Source organism: Nycticebus coucang, chromosome 2 (assembly GCF_027406575.1).
Source record: "Nycticebus coucang isolate mNycCou1 chromosome 2, mNycCou1.pri, whole genome shotgun sequence".
Classification (NCBI taxonomy): Eukaryota; Metazoa; Chordata; class Mammalia; order Primates; family Lorisidae; genus Nycticebus; species Nycticebus coucang.
In genome coordinates this window covers 98,103,245-98,122,425 of record NC_069781.1, presented here as the reverse complement: position 1 = coordinate 98,122,425, position 19,181 = coordinate 98,103,245, and the positions used below count along the sequence as shown (strand labels likewise).

The window sequence follows — 19,181 nt, the reverse complement described above, 5'->3', positions numbered from 1 at the left end:
GGGCTGGGCTTGAACCCACCACCCTCGGTATATGGGGCCGGCACTCTACTCACTGAGCCACAGGTGCCGCCCTGAAATCCTCTTTCTTAACATAGGCCTTTAATAAAGGTGAAATTTTCTTTTAGGCACTACTTAAGTTGCCTCCCATAAGTTTTGGTATGTTGTGTTTTTGTTTTCCTTTTTTTCATTTTCTAATTTGCCCTGTGATTTGTTGTTCAAATCATTGATTATTTTGGGAGGGATATTTAATTTTCATATATTTTTGTATTTCTCAAGATTCCTGATTTATAATTTATTCCAGTATTACTAGATGATATACTTGTGTGATTTTAGTTATTTAAATTTATTGAGGCTTGCTTTGTGGCCTGACAGACATCTGTCCTGGAGACCATTTCATGTGTACCTGAGAAAAATGTGTATTTGGCTCTTGTTGGGTGGAGTGTCCCCTAGATGTTTGTTCAGTCTGGTTGCTTTATCGTGGGTTTATGTCTTCTTTTCTTCTGTTGATACTCTGTCTGGCTGTACTCTGCATTGAAAGTGCTTTCTGAAAGGCCTTGACATACCCTCATGTGTTCTGATTTAGGCCACACTAAAAGGCACCACGGGAGCAGATCATGGTGTTCCTCAGGGATTGTTTTGGTTTCTGGGTTTTGTTTTTGTTTTTGTTTTTGTATCTCGTTTGCGGGAAGGATGTGGTGGTACTTTGTGTTGTGTACGGTTCTTGTAAGGTTTTGGTCACAGAACCCTGCCATCCTGTGCTCTTGTTTCAGGTCCAAACGCTTAGCAAGTCTCAGCCCAGGCCACAAGAAGCAGGCCTATCACAGGCAGAAGAGCCAGAAGGGAAGGTACACGTGCCCAGTGATGGCAAGGGGCAGGTGCCAACCCCCAGTTCTGAGGTGGCTTTGGATTTGAAAAGCCAAGATAAAAAAGGTAAGTGGAAAGTTACATTTTTATCCCTTCCGAGGCCCCTTTCAATTTGGAAAAGCGGCAGCAGCTCATGTGCTCTAGTCCATACAGAGACTCCAAGGCCGGAGCTTGTGGCTGGAGGTAGTTGGTGAACTCAGAGGTGGAGCTGTCGGGGGCAGGGCAGTTTCTCTCTGGGCACCTGGAATTGGGGCTGCAGGGCTTCTCCTCTGCCTTACTGATGTCTTTGCCTTGTAAACTAACTGCCTTGTTCTTTGGCAGCTATGAAAGAAAGTCTGGGCTTTACCTTTTTTTCAGGACATTAGTGGGATTAAGGGGAGGTGGCTTTTTTGTTCCAGGCAGCTGTCTCTGGGAACCTAGAAGGCTGTGATGTCCATAGGTGACCCCTTGGTGGACTGGCATGCCCTAGCTGCCAAGTGCTTGTCTCAGATGGATACAGTGATTACTCAGCAGGATGCCCTCCTCCACTTGCAGTTGTTGAGATAATTTAGTGTACGAGTTTTTTTCTAAACTGCTTTTCTCTTCCTTGTGATTCTGAAGATGAGCTATAGGCATAGGCCTGCAGGCTGCTGCCGAGGTCACCAAATAAGTTCCCTACCTGCTGCCCTGTACACAGTCCATCTCATCCCTCCTTGGGAAGACTCATAAAATTGAACAGCACAAGGTTTTGTTTTTGTTCTAATTAAATGCTGATGAGATCCCAGCTAACTGTATTCTATGCGCAGAGGAAACCAATGAGATCCAGGTTGTCAGCGAGGAGTCTCAGAGGGGCGGCCTAGGGCTGCTGCAGGAGCCAGGCCAGGAGCAGGCTGTGGAGGACAGACCAATAAGTGGAAGAGGCTTGGGAAGAGCCAGAGAGCTGAGCCGAGCCCCACAGGTACCAGCTGCCTTATTGCTGAGCCAGGAAAATCAGGAGACTGAGGGCCCAGAGCGGGACCGGCTTGTCATTCCCAATGGGCAAGAGGAGCAGGATGCTGCTGAGGAAGGTGGGTTAGAGTCCCTGTGGTCGCCTGTGCGCTCCTTTCTACCAGTTACTCAGTCCTCTCCATCTTCTTCTCAACACCACACAGATCCCCTTGAATTTTACCAAATAGCAGTTCATGATTTGGAAGTTCCTCATTTTACGTTTGTTATCCATGATGAAGTGGGGAGTCAGAAAGGAAGGGCAGTACACACTCTAGCACTTGAGGTTTCAGAAACAATATTAATAGGAAGCGAAAGGGACACTGCAGGTGGACAACCTGCAGTGAATGGCACTCTACCAATGGTGACAAAGTAATACTCTGTCTCAAAAAATCAAAAACAAACAAAAAAACCACCCACTAGGATTTTAGCTGGGCACATGAGCTCACGAGTTCAAGACCAGCCTGAGAAAGAGCAAGACCCTTTTTCTACTAGAAAAAGTAGCCTGGTATTGTGGCAGGTGCCTGTAGCCCTAGCTACTGGGGATGCTGAGGCAAGAGGACCAGTTGTGCTCAGGAGTTTGAAGTTGCTGTGAGCTGTGATGCCACGCATTCTACCCTGGGTGATGGAGTGAACTCAGTGTCAAACAAAACAAAACCACCTAGGATTTTGATTTAGCTGGCTAGTTTGTGTTCCCATTTCCAGCCTGGAATATAGTCTTTTATTTAGGGCCATATATAGATTCTGAGTCCAAGTGGAGCATATGTAAGTAGAGATGGTTTCGTGCTGGAAGCAAGCACACGAGTCCCTATCATTTCCAGAGAAACAGCAAAAAGATCTGATTGGGATGAGTGGGATAAACCCTAGCACCTGGGCTCTGACGTTCCTGTGGTATCAAGAGAAATGGTAGCTTATATTTTATGTGGTAAATTTACAGGGAGAAACCAGCAAAAACTGGGAGATGATGATGACTACAACATGGATGAAAATGAGGCAGAATCTGAAACAGACAAGCAGGCAGCCCTTGCTGAGAATGACAGAAACCTAAATGGTAATAACAGTGGTGGTGGTGGTGGTGGTAGCCAGAGAGGGCAAGGGGAGTGTGTGGGTCCCTTTTAATTTGCTTTGTGGTCCTTCACTTGTCCAGGGCATCCTAGCAATAATATTTTAAATAATTGATCATTTCAAGGAAACTATTCTTTCTTCAGGAGCCTTTGAAAGCAGTGGCAGTGGAGGGAGGTGAGGGTTGAGAAGCCTAAGGAGATGAAGACCGTTCAGAAAGTCTGCATATTCAGTGGGGCTCCAGCCCTCAGATATCCATGGGAGGACTTGTTTTCTGTCAGCCACTTGCCAACTAAATGGCTATGGCTAGGTCACCACTTTATCAGTCTGCGTCACAAATGAAAAAGCCCTTCTATGTATATGTACAGAGCTTCCAAGTAGCTTTTATAGCTATACTTCATTATTATTTTGATGTTTTTAAGAGTCAAGGCCAGTATCTTAGATTTATCTGTTTCCTTGTTATGGCTTCAGGTTGAACATTTTCGTAGCTATAGTTTTGTTCCTTTTGCTTCCTAACAGGAGGGACGAAATGGCAGTTTTTCTTTTTTTTTTTCTTTTTCTTTTTTTGAGACAGAGTCTCACTATGTTGCCCTGGGTAGAGTGCGATGGTGTCACAGCTCTCAGCAACCTCAGACTCTTGGGCTTAAGCGATTCTCTTGCCTCAGCCTCCCAAGTAGCTGGGACAATAGGTGCCCGTCACAACACCCAGCTATTTTTTGTTGTAGTTGTCATTGTTGTTTCGCTGGCCTGGGCCAGGTTTGAACCTGTCAGCTTTGGTGTATATGGCTGGTGCCATAACCACTGGGCGCCGAGCCAATGGCAGTTTTTCTTACTGGTGGTTGATCCCTTGGCTAAGATAGCACCTACCTGGTCTTTCCATCACAAAGGTCCATTTTCTCTGTTATAATAGGTCATATAATAGGATACTTTGAAATGATGTGGCTTTACCACCCATTGATGAACCTTGCCTAAATGGTGACATTTTAATGGTCATCTGTGCACATTTATTACCTGATATTCTTTAAAGAGTAACTCTTCTCTACCCCCCAATGCACTTGTTTGTTTCAGTATCATTATGGAGTCATGGTGTCCTTTTTTAAAATTCATTTTTCTGTCAGAATCTTGGTGTTTTCTTTCTCAATGTTGAAGAGTTCTTTGTCTGTGGGCTAAATTGCAAATACTTTCTTCTAGTTTCTCTTGGTTTTGCATTTGGTATTTTTGCTGTGCAACAGTTTGAAACATTTAGATCTTTTCTTTTATTGCTTCTGTATATTGAGCCATAGTTAGAAAAGCTTGTATTCAGTCTTAGAAGGAATTCACTCATGCTTTTGTTTAGCGTGTTTTTATCCAGAATGCTTTCTGGTTTTTCTTGTAGTTTCTCTTATAAAGTAAAACAGAGATTCAAAACCACATGAAACATGAAGTTTTTGAAAGTGAACACCTCCCCAGTCAAGAAACAGAACTTGGCTTGGTGCCGTAGCACATGGTTATGGCGCCAGTCACGTACACCGAGGCTGGCAGGTTTGAACCCTGCCTGGGACTAGCTAAACAACAATGACAACTGTAACAACAACAACAAAAATAGCTGGGTGTTGTGCCTGGCTATTTTTTATTGCAGTTGTCATCTTTGTTTAACTGGCCCAGCCTGGGTTCAAACCCGCCAGCCTCCATGTATGTGACTGACCACTGTGCTATGGGTGCCGAGCCTAGTCTTGCTTATTTTCCTAACTTTGATGTCCTTAAGTCTCAATCTGCAGGTTTCCCTCCATCCCTTTTTTCCTTTACCATATGTGAAACACCTAAGCCATGTGACCTGTGGTTTCCCAATGTGTGGGGCACTTTCACATGTTCTTCTATCCTGTTTTCTGCAGATTGGCAGCTGGATACATATGCTTGGTCAGACTAAGACACAGGATCTGGCTCAAGCCCTTGGTCAGATGATAGGTAGTGGTGTGGTCTTTCATCAGGAGGCACATGTCTGGTGTCTTTCTTTTTGTGACATAAGTAGCACTTGATGCTTAGTATCCATGTCTGTTAATTCTGTTTTGTTTGTTAATTGGAATGTTCTACTAAGACACTTTAATGGTATTATTTGTATAGGATAGGTAGGATAAATACTTGATACTTTCTCTTTGTTTTTCAGAATAAGGAATTACTTCCCCATCTTTTTTTCTGAAAGTGATCTTTTTATATCATTATAACTTAACAATGTTATTAACATGTTTGATGGGTTTCACTCAATTGCATTATTCTTTGGCCAGTGGGATCTCTCCTATTTTTGTTGTTTTGTTTGAGACAGAGTCTCCTGAGCTAGAATGCCATGGCCTCAGCCTACCTCACAGCAACCTCAAAATTCCTGGGTTCCAGCGACCCTCCTGCTTTAGCCTCTTGAGCCACTGGAACTACAGACATGCACCACCATCCCTGGCTAATTATTTTTGTAGAGATGGAGTCTTGCTTTTGCTCAGGCTGGTCTTGAACTCCTGAGCTCAAGCAATCCACTTGATTCGGCCTTCCAGAGTGCTAGGATTATAGGTCTGAGCCACTGTGCCTGGCCTAGCCCTTCCCTACTTCTGTAGAGAGTTTGGTTTCCTTTGTTTCTCATATCTCTGTCCTGCAGTCTTCACCCAAGTGAGGACACATTTAGCACTTTTTTTCCTATGGGGCTCTGCTTGGGAAGGAGCCTCAGCAGATCAGTCTCAGGAGTCCTTGCGCTCCGCCTCCGCCAGCCTTTTAACAAGCCAGAGCTTCTTTGTGGTCACCTATTACGGGAGCAGGAGGAACCCTCCTCCTCCCAGGGGCAGTTCTCCCACTGGTTCACAAACTTGCTGGTGTATACCTGTTGGCTGTTTGGGCTTCTTTTATTCTCAGGTCCATCACATGCTCCATTGCTTCCCTGTTTTTTTTCAGATGGTGCCAGCACATGGTAGTTTCTCTTTAACTGCTTGAATTCTGGGGTCTGCAGGATTCCTTATCATCTGATTTTGTTGTAAATGTCCATGATTTTTGAGTTTTTAAATTGCCTTATGTAGGGATTCTGGGAGATTTGAAAACTATTCCACCGTGACTGTCTTTCCAGAATTATCTACTGCTTTCCTATTTTATATTAACATCTAATTCATTTGAATGTTGGGATGACATGAGGTATGGGTCTAATTTGATCTTTTTCTAAAAGGCTATCCAGGTGGCCCAACATCATTTCAGATTACCATTTGCAATGCCACCTTTACCAAATATTAAATTTCCATATGTATTTGGGTCTAGTTTTGGTCTTTGTTTCTCTCCTATTGGTTGCTCTGTTGATTCACACTATACCATACTATTCTAGGTATAACAGCTTGCTTTAATATCTGTTAAGGCTAGATCCTTTGGGAAATCTCAGATATAGCTTCTTTGAGTAATGCTTCTTCCCTTTTTGATTCCTTCTTGGACTCAGATTAAAAGTGTTAGATCTCAGAAGTGTGTTCCAGTTCACAAAGTTGACTTTAGCTATATCTTCTCAGCTCTTTAAAAAGTCTTGTCGTTATATTTTCTGCAGGTGCTCATTCGTGCTACCTTGTTTGCTTTTGTGTTTTCTGCTTTTTAACTGTGAGCTACTAGTTTTCTTGGGACTTTTTCTGTGGGAAGTCTTTAAGGGTTGAGTTATAGTTGTACATGTATTTCACTAGAGAAGGTAGTTTGCCCCCCTGCCAGTTTAAATAAGGGCACAATAAACTAACAGCCTCCTTAAAGTAAGTTCTCTTTAAGTTTTTTGGAATCACATGGGAAATGTGAATTCAGATTCTAAACCTGCACAGTCATCTTGTGGTTCGTCCATTTTCATGGAATCTCACTGTCCCACTTTCATGTCAGGTTTATTTTCCATTACCATTGGGGTTTCAGCTTTATGTAGGGGTCTGCTACTTGATACCCCACCCTGAGTGCAGCCCAGGTCCTTGGCTTTTATACTGCGGTACCTTTTGAAGCTATGAAGGGGGAAGTATCTTCAGGCTTCAGCTCAGGGTAAATGCTGGCTTTGATGTTTACTTTTACTTCATTTTTGGCCTTGCAGATGCTTTCTTTTATTACTACATGGGCAATCTATTAATGTTTTATAGTGTTTTTTTAAAAAATTGAAGTTTTCATTTTGAAATGATATAGATTCTAAAATACAGTAAAAAGAATTTTCATACTCTTTAACAGGGTTTCCCCTGTTAACCACAGTCCAGTTAACAAAATAAGGAAATTAATGTTGATAGAATGCTGTTATCTAATCCTCAGACTTTATTCAAATTTAGTGAATGTCCAACTGATACCCTTTTTCTGGTCTAGGATCTACTCCAGGATCATCCACTGCATTTATCGTATCTCTTTAGTGTCCCTAAACTCAGAGCTTGTTTCTTTCATTCATGTTGTTGTTCTTCTTTGAAGTATAGTGGCCTGATTGTTTCATAGAAAGTCCCTTAGTTTGTATGTGATCCAGCAACACATTCTTAAACATTGTCTTTATATTTATCCAGGACGTCAGTTGTTTTAATTGGCAGAGTTGTTTTGAGTTTCTAGAAATGGAAGTCATAACTTGTAAGTTATTTTCAATGACTTTAGGGTGTTTTTTTTTTTTTTTCAAAGGTGAAAGATTAACAATGGCGGTCAGAATTCTGAGTAAATACAAAATCTCACCATCTTTCTGTTCTTAATGCCATTGATTCCACTCATTTTTATACTTTAGTTCTTGAAGAGCATGTTTCATGGTCTGGTCATATCTGTTTTAAATGGGCCTGGTGCTCTTTCCACCCCTAACACTCAGGTATTCTAAGAACATGACCTTGTGCAAGGTTTTTTTTTTTTTTTTTTTGTAGAGACAGAGTCTCACTTTATGGCCCTTAGTAGAGTGCCGTGGCATCACACAGCTCACAGCACCTCCAGCTCCTGGGCTTAAGCGATTCTCTTGCCTCAGCCTCCCGAGTAGCTGGGACTACAGGCGCCCGCCACAGCACACAGCTATTTTTTTTTGTTGTTGCAGTTTGGGCGCGGCTGGGTTTGAACCCGCCACCCTAGGCATATGGGGCTGGCGCCCTACTCACTGAGCCACAGACGCCGCCCCCTTGTGCAAGGTTTTAAACCAAGTGAGGTAGGCAAGATATGAATGCCCAGTCAATTCTTTTAAGAAATAGTGTTAAGTTAAAGAAATGTCAGCATCAGCTTCAGCATGATCTTTGAAACAGTTTAAGACCCTGGTTGCTCTAGGGAAATTAGAAGAAAAGATATTAACTCCAACTTAGAGACTTTAGTAGATACCATTAATTTAATAAGGCAGTTATTTAGTTAACAGTCATTAAATGTCCTTTATGTGTCCAAGGATAGAGTAAGACCAGATGGCAAAGGTCACATACTTCAGCACTATCAAGGGAGAGCTTTGGAGTAGGAGCAGCTGTCTGACTCTTAGGCAGCTGTATACACTGCCAGAGGTGCAGTAGTGAGGGTGCTGTGCAGCCTAAGAGGACTGTGGTTATATGACATTTTACCCACTCGATAGGACATGGGGCTTTATTTTCCTATTTTAAAACAATTATGGAATCTTCATGGCACACTATTGGCCATATGTATGGTCTCTTTTACCATCTTACCCTTGATTAGGAATGCAATCTCAGTTATAGTTTTGGCATGGGAGATACAGTTCTCTTTTATGACATAGTTTCTAGAAAGTTAAGCCAAATGGGACCGGCCTGGACTGCTTTCTCAAGATGTTAAAATATTGGAATATTATGTGTGAGTTTTTCCTTTTTAGTTTTTATTGCTGAAGATCAGAAAAAAGACACCATAAGTTTATTTGATCATCGTGAAAAGCGGAACCATACACTCTGAACTGAGCTGGAATTCATATATTTTACATCAGGACTGAAGCGATCACTACAAAATATTCACGAGGGACCGAATAGTCAAAGCTGTGAAACATACTGAGTAAATGTACTATGTAAAATGTACATCTAAAGATGGTTATTGTGGAAATGAGTATGTACCTTAGGAAAAATTGGACTGTCTCTTAGACAATTTGGGGGGGTGCTTTTGATGTATCTTATTTGTCAAAATTTTTGGCTAACAGGTATTTCATGAGATCAATACCAGAAATAGAACATGAGTTGTCCTTTGAGTGTGGCAGCAATGGCGCTCCTTCATTCTGCATAACTGTGAAAGAAAACAACATGTAGGAAGAGTCTGTCTTCTGATGTGAAGGAGACCGACTCCATGTGGAGAACTCTTTTTCCCTCCTCTAGAGTCCTTTTCTCTACATGCTGGGCTGAGTTCTGTTCTCACTGGTACAGTGAGTGACTGGCTTATATTCTTGTGCACTCACTTCCAATTCTGACAATCCAGGGCCTAGAGCACTGACTGTTAACACAAACATCACTAGCAACAGTTTTAAACAGCTAAATATAAAGCTGTTTTGTGTGAGAATTTTTAAAAAGACTACTTGTATAATAATTGTTACCATTTTTAATGTACAAAACACTATTATGTGACTTGTAATTTGAACATTGTGGTCTATACTTAACTTTGTTACATATTTGTGGGCAAAGCAAAATCTTCTCTAATAAGTACATTGCCAAAAAACTCCAGTGAATTCAGTAGACTTTTGACAAAAAGGGCCCAACCAGAGCTGACACGGGCATTCCTGCAGCAGAGCACAGTGAGAACGGGTTTGGGTGGACAATTCTGAGTGCACTTTATTTCTATGGTGAAAGAAAATTAAGTTAATTGATCTTGAAGGATATATACAGTGTTATAAACTGGGACTGTTTGGAAAGAAAAAAGAAATGGAATATTTTGGTCATAGTTTACACATATAGTTTATGGTGAGTGACTCAGAAAACTGATTTAAAAATCAAAGGTTAACATTAATTTTGAAAATCACTAATCATAGTTCACAATAACAATGGCATTAGGTTTGACTTGAGTTGGGTCCTAATAGTTATACTAAATAAGCTCTTAACTGCTAGTGAATGATGGGCAAAATCACATTAATGATTTTCGGTGGGGTGCAGGACCCTCAGAGATAATTATTTATAACTCTCATTTTCAGAGAGCAAAATGGGGTCCAGAGAAGTTAGGGAGCTTCTAGCTGCTGAGCTGTAGTGCCTCACTGTACCCTTGCCATCACTGAAGGTCTGCTTTATTTACATTCATGTTGTCATCTCCAACCTGAATGTTCTTCACGTATTATACCCTTTTTCCTACTCATTTAAGATTAAACTTTCCTAACCAGAAAAGGCAAATGAATAAGGGTCTGAAAATCTCTATAAGGTTTTATCTAAGTTCTTTGCTAACCTCCTTTTGTTTCCCAGTCTTGAGTTGATATGAATCCTCTCTTGCTTTCTCAATTAACACTCTACTCATCTCATGTTGAATTAGTGTGTACAGAGATGCTGAGAAATAAATACTGTTAGTTCAGTTTTTAAAACTGTTCTCACACCTTTCGTTGTTCTGTTTTCCCTTCATCCCTTACAAGAGTAGATAAAGAGTCAGCTTTCAAATCATGGATTAAAGATGGTGGTTTTCTTTAAACCTTTTGTGAAAGGAGATCGGATGTCATTATAAATAAAAAAATGAACACAGTGCTGTCCTCCTCACACGCAAAGGCCATTGTGCTTAGCCAGTATGTGTGCACGCTGAGTCTTTCTCCAGGCAGCCATGCTTAAAGCACTAACTTCTCTTGGGATCAAGGCACAGATCCAAGGCAACAATGGAGAGACAGGGCTGAAGGCTGTTTCAACAAAACAGAAACCTGTATAACAGCATCTCGTAGATATCAAACATCTGATCTGGGTCTTTTGATTTCATCCAAAATTAAATTGGTAGCTATTTCATTTAAAGTTAAAATAAATTCTTAGTATAAACTCTAACTTATACCTTCCTCCATCCTCTCAAGTGATGTGGACATGACTAATGGGATTATTCATTTGCTCTTTGTTTTCCTGCAAATATTCCATCTGAAGATTCCTTAAGCAACCCTGATTTAGATTTCATAAGTAATCTAATTATCATACATAATTAATTTATGTGATACAGTTTGAGTAATAAGTCATTACCTGTCAATTAAGTCAGTGTGTGGTAATTAAATAACTAGACTGATAACTAGCGTATTCTACTGTAATTTGTAATTAACTGGTTATCCATTCATTGCAGAACCTGGAATGATGGGAGAAAACTGTGAATTCAGGATTTTTTTTTTTAGGCAGTCTCAAGCTGTCACTCTAGGTAGAATGTCATGGTGTCACAGCTCACAGCAATCTCAAACTCTTGGGCTTAAGCGATTCTCTTACCTCAGCATCCTAAGTAGCTGGGGCTACAAACGCCGGCTACAATGCCCAGCTGTTTTGTTTTGTTTTTTTTTCCTCAGTTGTCATTGTTTAGCTGGCCCTGGGCTGGGTTTGAACCTGCCACCCTTAGTGTATGTGGCTGGCACTGTAACCACTGTGCTACGGGCGCTGAGCCGAATTCAGGATCATTTTAAGGTCCAGGGAATTGGTCTGTGTTTGGCCTAAAGGATTATTAATTATAAATAATGATAGTTTAGAAATTGACTTCTAACTTTGAAATGCATTTTCACAATAAGGTTTCTTTCACTGGGTTATATTAAATTTTTTTCAAAAGATTATTAGCTGGGCGGCGCCTGTGGCTCAGTCGATAGGGCGCCGGCCCCATATACCGAGGGTGGCGGGTTCAAACCCGACCCCGGCCAAACTGCAACCAAAAAATAGCTGGGCGTTGTGGCGGGCGCCTGTAGTCCCAGCTGCTCGGGAGGCTGAGGCAAGAGAATCGCTTAAGCCCAGGAGTTGGAGGTTGGAGCTGTGTGATGCCACGGCACTCTACCGAGGGCAATAAAGTGAAACTCTGTCTCTACAAAAAAAAAAATTAATTAGTTAAAAAAAAAAATAAAAAAAAAAAGATTATTAGCTTAGATTTTTTTTGTTTCTCTTGAGACAGAGTCTCACTCTGTCACTGGGTTATATTAAATTTTTTTCAAAAGATTATTAGCTTAGATTTTTTTTTTTCTCTTGAGACAGAGTCTCACTCTGTCATCTTGGGTAGAGTGCTGGGGCAGTGGCATCATAGCTTAGAGCAACTTCAAACTCTTGAGCTCATGTGATCCCCTTGCCTTGGCCCTCCTGAGTAGCTGGGACTACAGGCACCTGCCACTACGCCTGGCTAGTTTTTCTATTTTTAGTAGAGATGGAATCTTGCTCATGCTGGGCTTGAACTCCTGAGCTCAGGTGATCTAGCCTGGGCCTTCCACAGTGCTAGGATTACAGGAGTGAGCCACTGTGCCTGGCTAAGCTTAGACTGTTAAAGTATTCATTAGTGTTAGAAAGTTGGGGAAATGGCTTATCATAATTGGGTATTTAAATATTTGTATGTTTATGGGGGCGGCGCCTGTGGCTCAGTGAGTAGGGCGCCGGCCCCATATGCCGAGGGTGGCGGGTTCAAACCCAGCCCCGGTCAAACTGCAACAAAAAAATAGCCGGGCGTTGTGGCGGGCGCCTGTAGTCCCGGCTGCTCGGGAGGCTGAGGCAAGAGAATCGCGTAAGCCCAAGAGTTAGAGGTTGCTGTGAGCCGTGTGACGCCATGGCACTCTACCCAAGGGCAGTACAGTGAGACTCTGTCTCTACAAAAAAAAAAAAAAAAAAATTTGTATGTTTATGTAGTATTTCTCAGTTAAGACAGCAACACTTTCTTAAAGACTACTAAACAGTCCCTTTAAAACTGTTTAATAAAATTCTGGTAATGTGTATATTGAAAGAGTACTTAAAATAGATAACTTCCCATACACTTAAAAAACATGCTAAAATATTTCTGTCCTTGTTGGTGCACCTGTGTAAACTAGGCATATACAAACTTAAGATAATGAACTTATCAACTAGAGTCCTAAACATTTGAAGACAAATACTTGTCTTTTTATCTTTTCTCCTCAGAATAAAATTATACTTTTAAAATTAGATTTTAAAATGCTGAGTTGAGTAGCACAGACTATACCTTGCTTAAGCTACTTTATACCCCCCTCCCCAAAAAAAAGGCTAATACTGTGACAGGTGCTAGGTAAAATATTTAAGTCCAAGTAAATGATTGTGACTGATCAGAGGTGTGGTCCTAGATAATCATATAAATTGAGTTTTGCCTTTTGGAACCTTTTAAAAACTAAGACCACCAGGCTAGAGTGCTGTGGCATCAGCTTAACTCACAGCAACCTAGACTCTTAGGTTCAAGGGATCCTCCTGCCTCAGCATCCCAAGCAGTAGAGACTACAAGCGCTTGCCACAAGCCCAGCTAATGTTTGTTTTTAGTAGAGAGAGCATCTCACTCTTGTTCAGGCTGGTCTCAAACTCCTGAGCTCAAGGGATTGTCATAACTCAGTTTTCCAGAGTGCTAGAATTATAGGCATGAGCCACAGTGAATGGCCAAACCTGTACTATTTTAGAACAAGGATATAAAGAAAATATTTTGTACAGCTTTCCAATGTGCTTTTTAAGGTAGATGTTACTACAAAAGAGTCAAAAGGTTAAAAAGTTTATAAATAAGTTAGTTAGCTAAAGTTAATTTATTATTGAAGAAATATATTTTATGTAGCCTAAGTGTACAGTGCTCATAACATCTATAGTCGTGCACAGTGATTTCCTAGGCCTTCACATTCACTCACCACTCCTTACTGACTCACTCAGAGCAACTTGCAGTCCCGCAGCTCTATTCATGGTTAAGTGCCTACACAGGGATACCATATTTTAAAATCTTTTTAAACTTACTTTTACCATACATTTCTGTTTTAAATACACAAATACGTAACCATTGTGTTACAGCTTCCTTACAGCTTCCTATAGTATTCAGAACAAAAATTACACGCCATACAGGTTTTGTAGCCTCAGAGCAATAGGCTATCCCATCTAGCCTAGATGTATAGAGGCTATACTATCTTAGTTTGTGTAGGGACACCCTGTGATGCCCACACATCGTAGAAAACTGCCCAAGGACACAGTCCTTAGGCCTTTCTCAGTATCCTCATTGTTAAGCATGTTTGACTATATGTAAATTACAACTGTGCTGATTAAGGGATTCCACCGGGAGAACAGAGAGGACTCTTCCCTTGGGATGTGTCATTTCAACTGATATTTAGAAGAGGAGAAACTGGCCAGGAGAGACTTGGGGGTCTTGAGGGAGGCAACATGGCTACAGCTTGAGGAGCCAAAAGGAAGAGGGCAGAAAGGAAATGGAAGAGGCAGAAGTGGACCAGCTGAGTGTTCCTGGATAAAGACCAGCTTATTAACTACAGAACACTGGATTTTAGGTGGAGGTGTAGAGTGATTACACTTGCACATTATGATCTTGTAAGATCATAGCAGTTCCTCCAAGAATAGAGTAGGCCAAGGATGAATGTGGGGACATCAATTCTTTTTTTTTTTTTTTTTGGTTTAGTTTCAATATGTCACCCTCGGTAGAGTGCCATGGCATCACAGCTAACAGCAACCTCAAACTGTTGGGCTCAAGTGATTCTCTTGCCTCAGCCTCCCAAGTAGCTGGGACTATAAGCACCTGCCACAATGCCTGGCTATTTTTTATTGCAGTTGTCGTTGTTTAGCTGGCCCAGGCTGGGTTCGAACCCGCCACCCTTGGTGTATGTGGCTGGCGCTGTAACCACTGTGCTATAGGCGCCAAGCTGGACATCAATTCTTAAGCCCAGTAGACTTTCCAGCTTTTGCGTCATCTCTTCAAGAAAGAGGCCTCCCTATCGTCACCGGCAACCTTTACTTGCCAGATCCAGTGGGCTCACATTTTGGTCCTTCTATTGCTGCCCTTTTAGCTGTATGTTAGCACTCCATTCTTATTTTCCTGATATGCCTCTTCTGGAGGGTGTTTTTTATGTTTCTAATGTCCCGAAGCCAAAAAGAAAATGGAAGCAACTACCTCTCCTAAACTTTTCCCAATTGGATGTGCTATGACAATACTTAAGGTTATATGTTGTCTTAGCCAGAGAAGTTAGTCTTGTGCAAACAAAACCATGAAACAGACACTTGCCAGATGGTGGTATGGCATGATTTTGAGGTACTCTTCCCTGCTGTGTCTCATCACCTCAGAGCCTCCCATCCCATGCCCACTCTTAAAACTTGGCCATCTCACTGTTCTTTGGGACCTCTCAGGCCCTTACTCTACTAGCTCCCAAAGCAACTGCAACCCCTAGACAAGGTTTTAATTTACACCTCTACAGCCACATAGTCCTCACTCTCCAACCTAGATGGTACCTTTTAGCTTCAGACCATAATTCTTGCCAGCTTCTCCAGGATGTCCCAAACACATCTCAACGTCTAAACTTTAGACTCAAAAGTAATCTTTATCCCCCAAACTGGTCATCTATATTGCCTGTATAAACAAATGGTATAACCGTCTCCTGGGTACCAAAGCACTCTCTGCCACCACCTCCATAAAGACCACTATTTCTTTATCTTTCTTCTCTGCCTCCCTTTTGAACCATTCTTGGACAAGTTGATCTGATTTGATCTCGTTATTTCCCTTCATAAAAGCAATAGTATCCACCAGTGTCTTAAGTCCAAATTCTTTAACATGGTCTCTTTTTATCTCCCAATCTCATCCTTCTAATCCCTTTTCCTGCTGTAGTACACCTTAGCCACAGTACCGCCCTCTCATTTTCAGGCCTAGGCAATTCCTGTCTAGGACCCCCTATACTATCAAATGCCTCCTGGACCTTTAGTTCTCAGGTGAACTGAGTTTATTTTTTCCATAAAGTTTTGTGTGAGGTGGTTTTCCTACCCCAGCACACTACATTTTCCTCATTGAATTTTAAATACCTACTTGTTTTCCAGCATTCATAATATGATTATAAGCTCTGGGAAGGGAGCAACTGTCTTATTTTCCCCATTGTTTTTTTTTGGACCCTGAATGGTAGATTTTAAAATTCTAAAAAGGCAGCTCTTTTTCCAATTAGAAGCCTATTTTCTTTTCTTTTCTTTTCTCAAGCTGTTGCCTTGGGTAGTGCCGTGGCATCACAGCTCACAGCAACCTCCAGCTCCTGGGCTCAAGCGATTCTCCTGCCTCCACCTCCCAAGTAGCTGGGACTACAGGCGCCTGCCTCAATGCCTGGCTATTTTTTGGTTGCAGCCATCATTGTTGTTTGGTGGCCTGGGCTGGATTTGAACCCACCAGCTCAGGTGTATGTGGCTGGTGCCTTAGCTGCTTGAGCCACAGGCACCAACCCAGAAGCCTATTTTTTAAAACAAAAAAATAAAGCTACTTAAAGGAAAATACACAATTCTGTCAATAATATTTATGAACAAATCTTTTTTTTTAGCTGATAATGGGTTCACTATAGGTACATTCTTTGCTCCTAGGAAGACCTACTCCACAAAAATAACCAAGGTGTTCTTTAATTATAGAACCTTCATGTGTACTAACTGACCCAATCAGACATAGCCAAAGAGCATCCTCTCAATTGAAAGTGATCCTATTGGGCGGCACCTGTGGCTCAGTGAGCAGGGCACCAGCCCCATATGCTGAGGGTGGCGGGTTCAAACCCAGCCCCGGCCAAAACTGCAACAACAACAAAAAAATAGCCGGGCGTTGTGGCGGGCGCCTGTAGTCCCAGCTACTCAGGAGGCTGAGGCAAGAGAATCGCCTAAGCCCAGGAGTTGGAGGTTGCTGTGAGCTGTGTGATGCCACGGCACTCTACCGAGGGCAATAAAGTGAAACTCTGTCTCTACAAAAAAAAAAAAAAAAGAAAGTGATCCTATCATTTTTTAGGGCCCTTAATACATTAATAATTATTCTTTTTTTTTTTTTTTTTTTTTTGCTTTAAAGAAGGCCTCTGAAAGCAAAAAAATATATTGACATTTAGTATCTTGGCCATTGGGAAGGAAGAGTAATTTCTCAGCTTTCTAAAATGTGCCTCAGGCTGTCCTGATTGTTTGCTAAATGTTGATGCTCTTTTATTTTCTTTGTTCTCATATTTCATTGCCTTTTTTTGTTTTGTTTAAAGCATTCAGAAATTACTAGCCATAAACTATATTTCAGGATGCTTAATGACTGTTCTTGAATAATACAACCATTACTACACTTGGAAAAGAGAACTAGACCACTTCAGTACCCTACAGTTTTCTCCTACTGTGGGAAGCAAGTTAAGTTAGCTGCTTTAAAGTATGTCCCGAAAAAAGTTCAAATATTATATTTTTTAACAAAGGTGTCAGAGTTAAGATATTTGATGTTCAGAACTCTTTTTACCATAGACCAAATAAAAACTGACTCTAGGCTCAGACCAAGCAAAAAAAGCCAATTTAAGCCACAATATAGCTCATTTTGCCAACAGTGTTGCCTACTGAGAGGACAGCTGCTTTGGCAAACACCACAGCAAAGACAGGAAGAGAAGGAGCAGCAAAGGAAGTGTGGGGCCTCAGGCACTGACACTTGTAGGTATGGGTGGATTTAATTCACTTTTTCAAAGCCAGAATTTACTGAACAGAACTCCCCATTTCAAAATGTTTCATGGGTTAAAATGAATATGAAGTAAACAAAAAGAAGCATGCCACATTTAAACCTAGACCTAAAATTTAATCTATATACATTACTATCTTCCTACCCTTTGAATGATGTCACCAGCAAATATAACCTATAATCTTTTAAAAGTGCCAAAAGTTAACAGTTAAAGGGTGTATTATAAACATCTGAATCATTTTATATATATATATATAAAATCCATGATGTCATGACACACAAAGTCACAATCCTCATGTAATTTAGTCTCTCTCTCTTAGAGGTTCCATGAAAATCTCTTTTAAATGTAGTCTGCCAAAATCTCATATACGTGTTTAGTAAATCCTATGATTTGAAACTTTGGATAGTTTGTTTTTGAACTGCCCAAATGTTAAAGAGCAAGCGTCTTCAGTTCTTAACATATCAACAAAGTGCTTATTGTTTTTCATCTCCAACAGTGCATTTTTTGTCAAGAAATTTATTAACCTTTACAAACACTATTTTCACTCAATCATTCATAAAAAGTGATTTATGATTAAATCTGTAATAAAACCATATAACGTTCATCAATGCATTCAATAACATCAATTTCACCAATGGAACATAATAAACCACTTTAAAACAGCAGTTTTCATTCACGTCATGTAAGGCTGTCAAACTAAAAAGTGTTCCTTATAATGGGATGTTATCCAAGAAATCCGTTTCATTTCCCATTAGGTGCAGACTGGTGCACGAATCCTCTGAGAGTGGGCTCTGCAAATAGACTCCTCCCTTTACAGTCACCTTTTCAGTCTCTTTCAAACAAGTTTCACAACAGGAAAATATTTGTGAGCAGAGAAATCAAATTCAGGAGGAACCTGTAAAGAAAGAGATAAGGCAGTGTATCTACAAATACTCAGACAGTAAACAAAAGATTTATTTCAGTTTCCTGTGTTTTTAGAAATAAAGTAGCACAAAAGAGATTTTTAAAAATTGGCTTAATGACAAAAGTGAACTAATCTGGAGGAAGATGATTAACCTCTTTCTGGTTTTATGAAACTCTCTAGAAAACATGCTGAGCAGCTGTTTTCTATCTTAAGAAAACAGTTAAAGAAAAATGTACTTAAATTATAGGAAAAGAGCAGTTAGATCAGGGGTCAACAAAATTTTTAGTTCTAGGGTCACTAATAGTACTAAGAGATGAAATTAAGAGTCATCAGTAAAGCAGGGAAGGAAAGCAGACAATGGTAAAAACAACGGGAGTGAATCAAGAGTAAGACACAATGGGAAAATGCCACCAAAACCACCTCAGTAGCTGACCTCTTAATGCATAAGTTGCTCTGAAATGTTGATGTAACATTGACGCTACAGCATTACCAAAGAAAAGATAGACTCTCTCATCTCCTGAGCTATTAAAAAGTCACTAATTATTCATTCACTTTCCCAAAGGCAGATGACTTTTTTTTTGAGTCAGAGTTTCATTTTGTCATCCTGGGTTGAGTACCAATGGCATCATAGCTCACAGCAACCTCAAACTCTTATGTAGCAATCCCCTTGCCTTAGCCTCCTGAGTGGCTGGGACTACAAGCACCTGCCCTAACGCCTGGCTAGTTTTTCTATTTATAGCAGAGATGGGTCCTGCTCTTCCTCAGGCTGGTCTTCTGGAGCTCAAGCAATCCACCTTGCGTCAGCCTCCCCGAGTGCTAGGCCAGCCACCTCGTCTGGCCCAGCAGATGACTTTTATTTATTTTTTCTTTATTAAATTATGATTGTATGTACATTAATGCATTTATACATCATACTTCTCC

The 19,181-nt window shown here is 40.9% G+C and overlaps 2 protein-coding genes across 4 annotated transcripts in view; one reads left to right on the top strand and one right to left on the bottom strand.

Annotated features, from left to right (window-relative positions):
- Nucleotides 1-9,019, top strand: part of GOLM1 (golgi membrane protein 1) — an 85,417-nt gene extending 76,398 nt beyond the window's left edge. Inside the window, exons 7-10 of the mRNA XM_053576921.1 lie at nucleotides 771-930; nucleotides 1,650-1,910; nucleotides 2,765-2,878; nucleotides 8,657-9,019. Coding sequence (XP_053432896.1) covers nucleotides 771-930; nucleotides 1,650-1,910; nucleotides 2,765-2,878; nucleotides 8,657-8,733 — 612 coding nt within the window. The 3' untranslated portion in view covers nucleotides 8,734-9,019. The remainder of the gene's footprint in view (nucleotides 1-770; nucleotides 931-1,649; nucleotides 1,911-2,764; nucleotides 2,879-8,656) is intronic.
- Nucleotides 9,020-16,677: 7,658 nt separating this feature from the next.
- NAA35 (N-alpha-acetyltransferase 35, NatC auxiliary subunit) overlaps nucleotides 16,678-19,181 on the bottom strand; it is a 105,584-nt gene continuing 103,080 nt past the window's right edge. For 2 of the 3 annotated variants that reach the window (XM_053576890.1, XM_053576908.1), the window contains exon 23: nucleotides 16,678-18,251. In XM_053576890.1, coding sequence (XP_053432865.1) covers nucleotides 18,192-18,251 — 60 coding nt within the window. In that variant the 3' untranslated portion in view covers nucleotides 16,678-18,191. The remainder of the gene's footprint in view (nucleotides 18,252-19,181) is intronic. The other variant, XM_053576899.1, reaches the window with a different exon arrangement.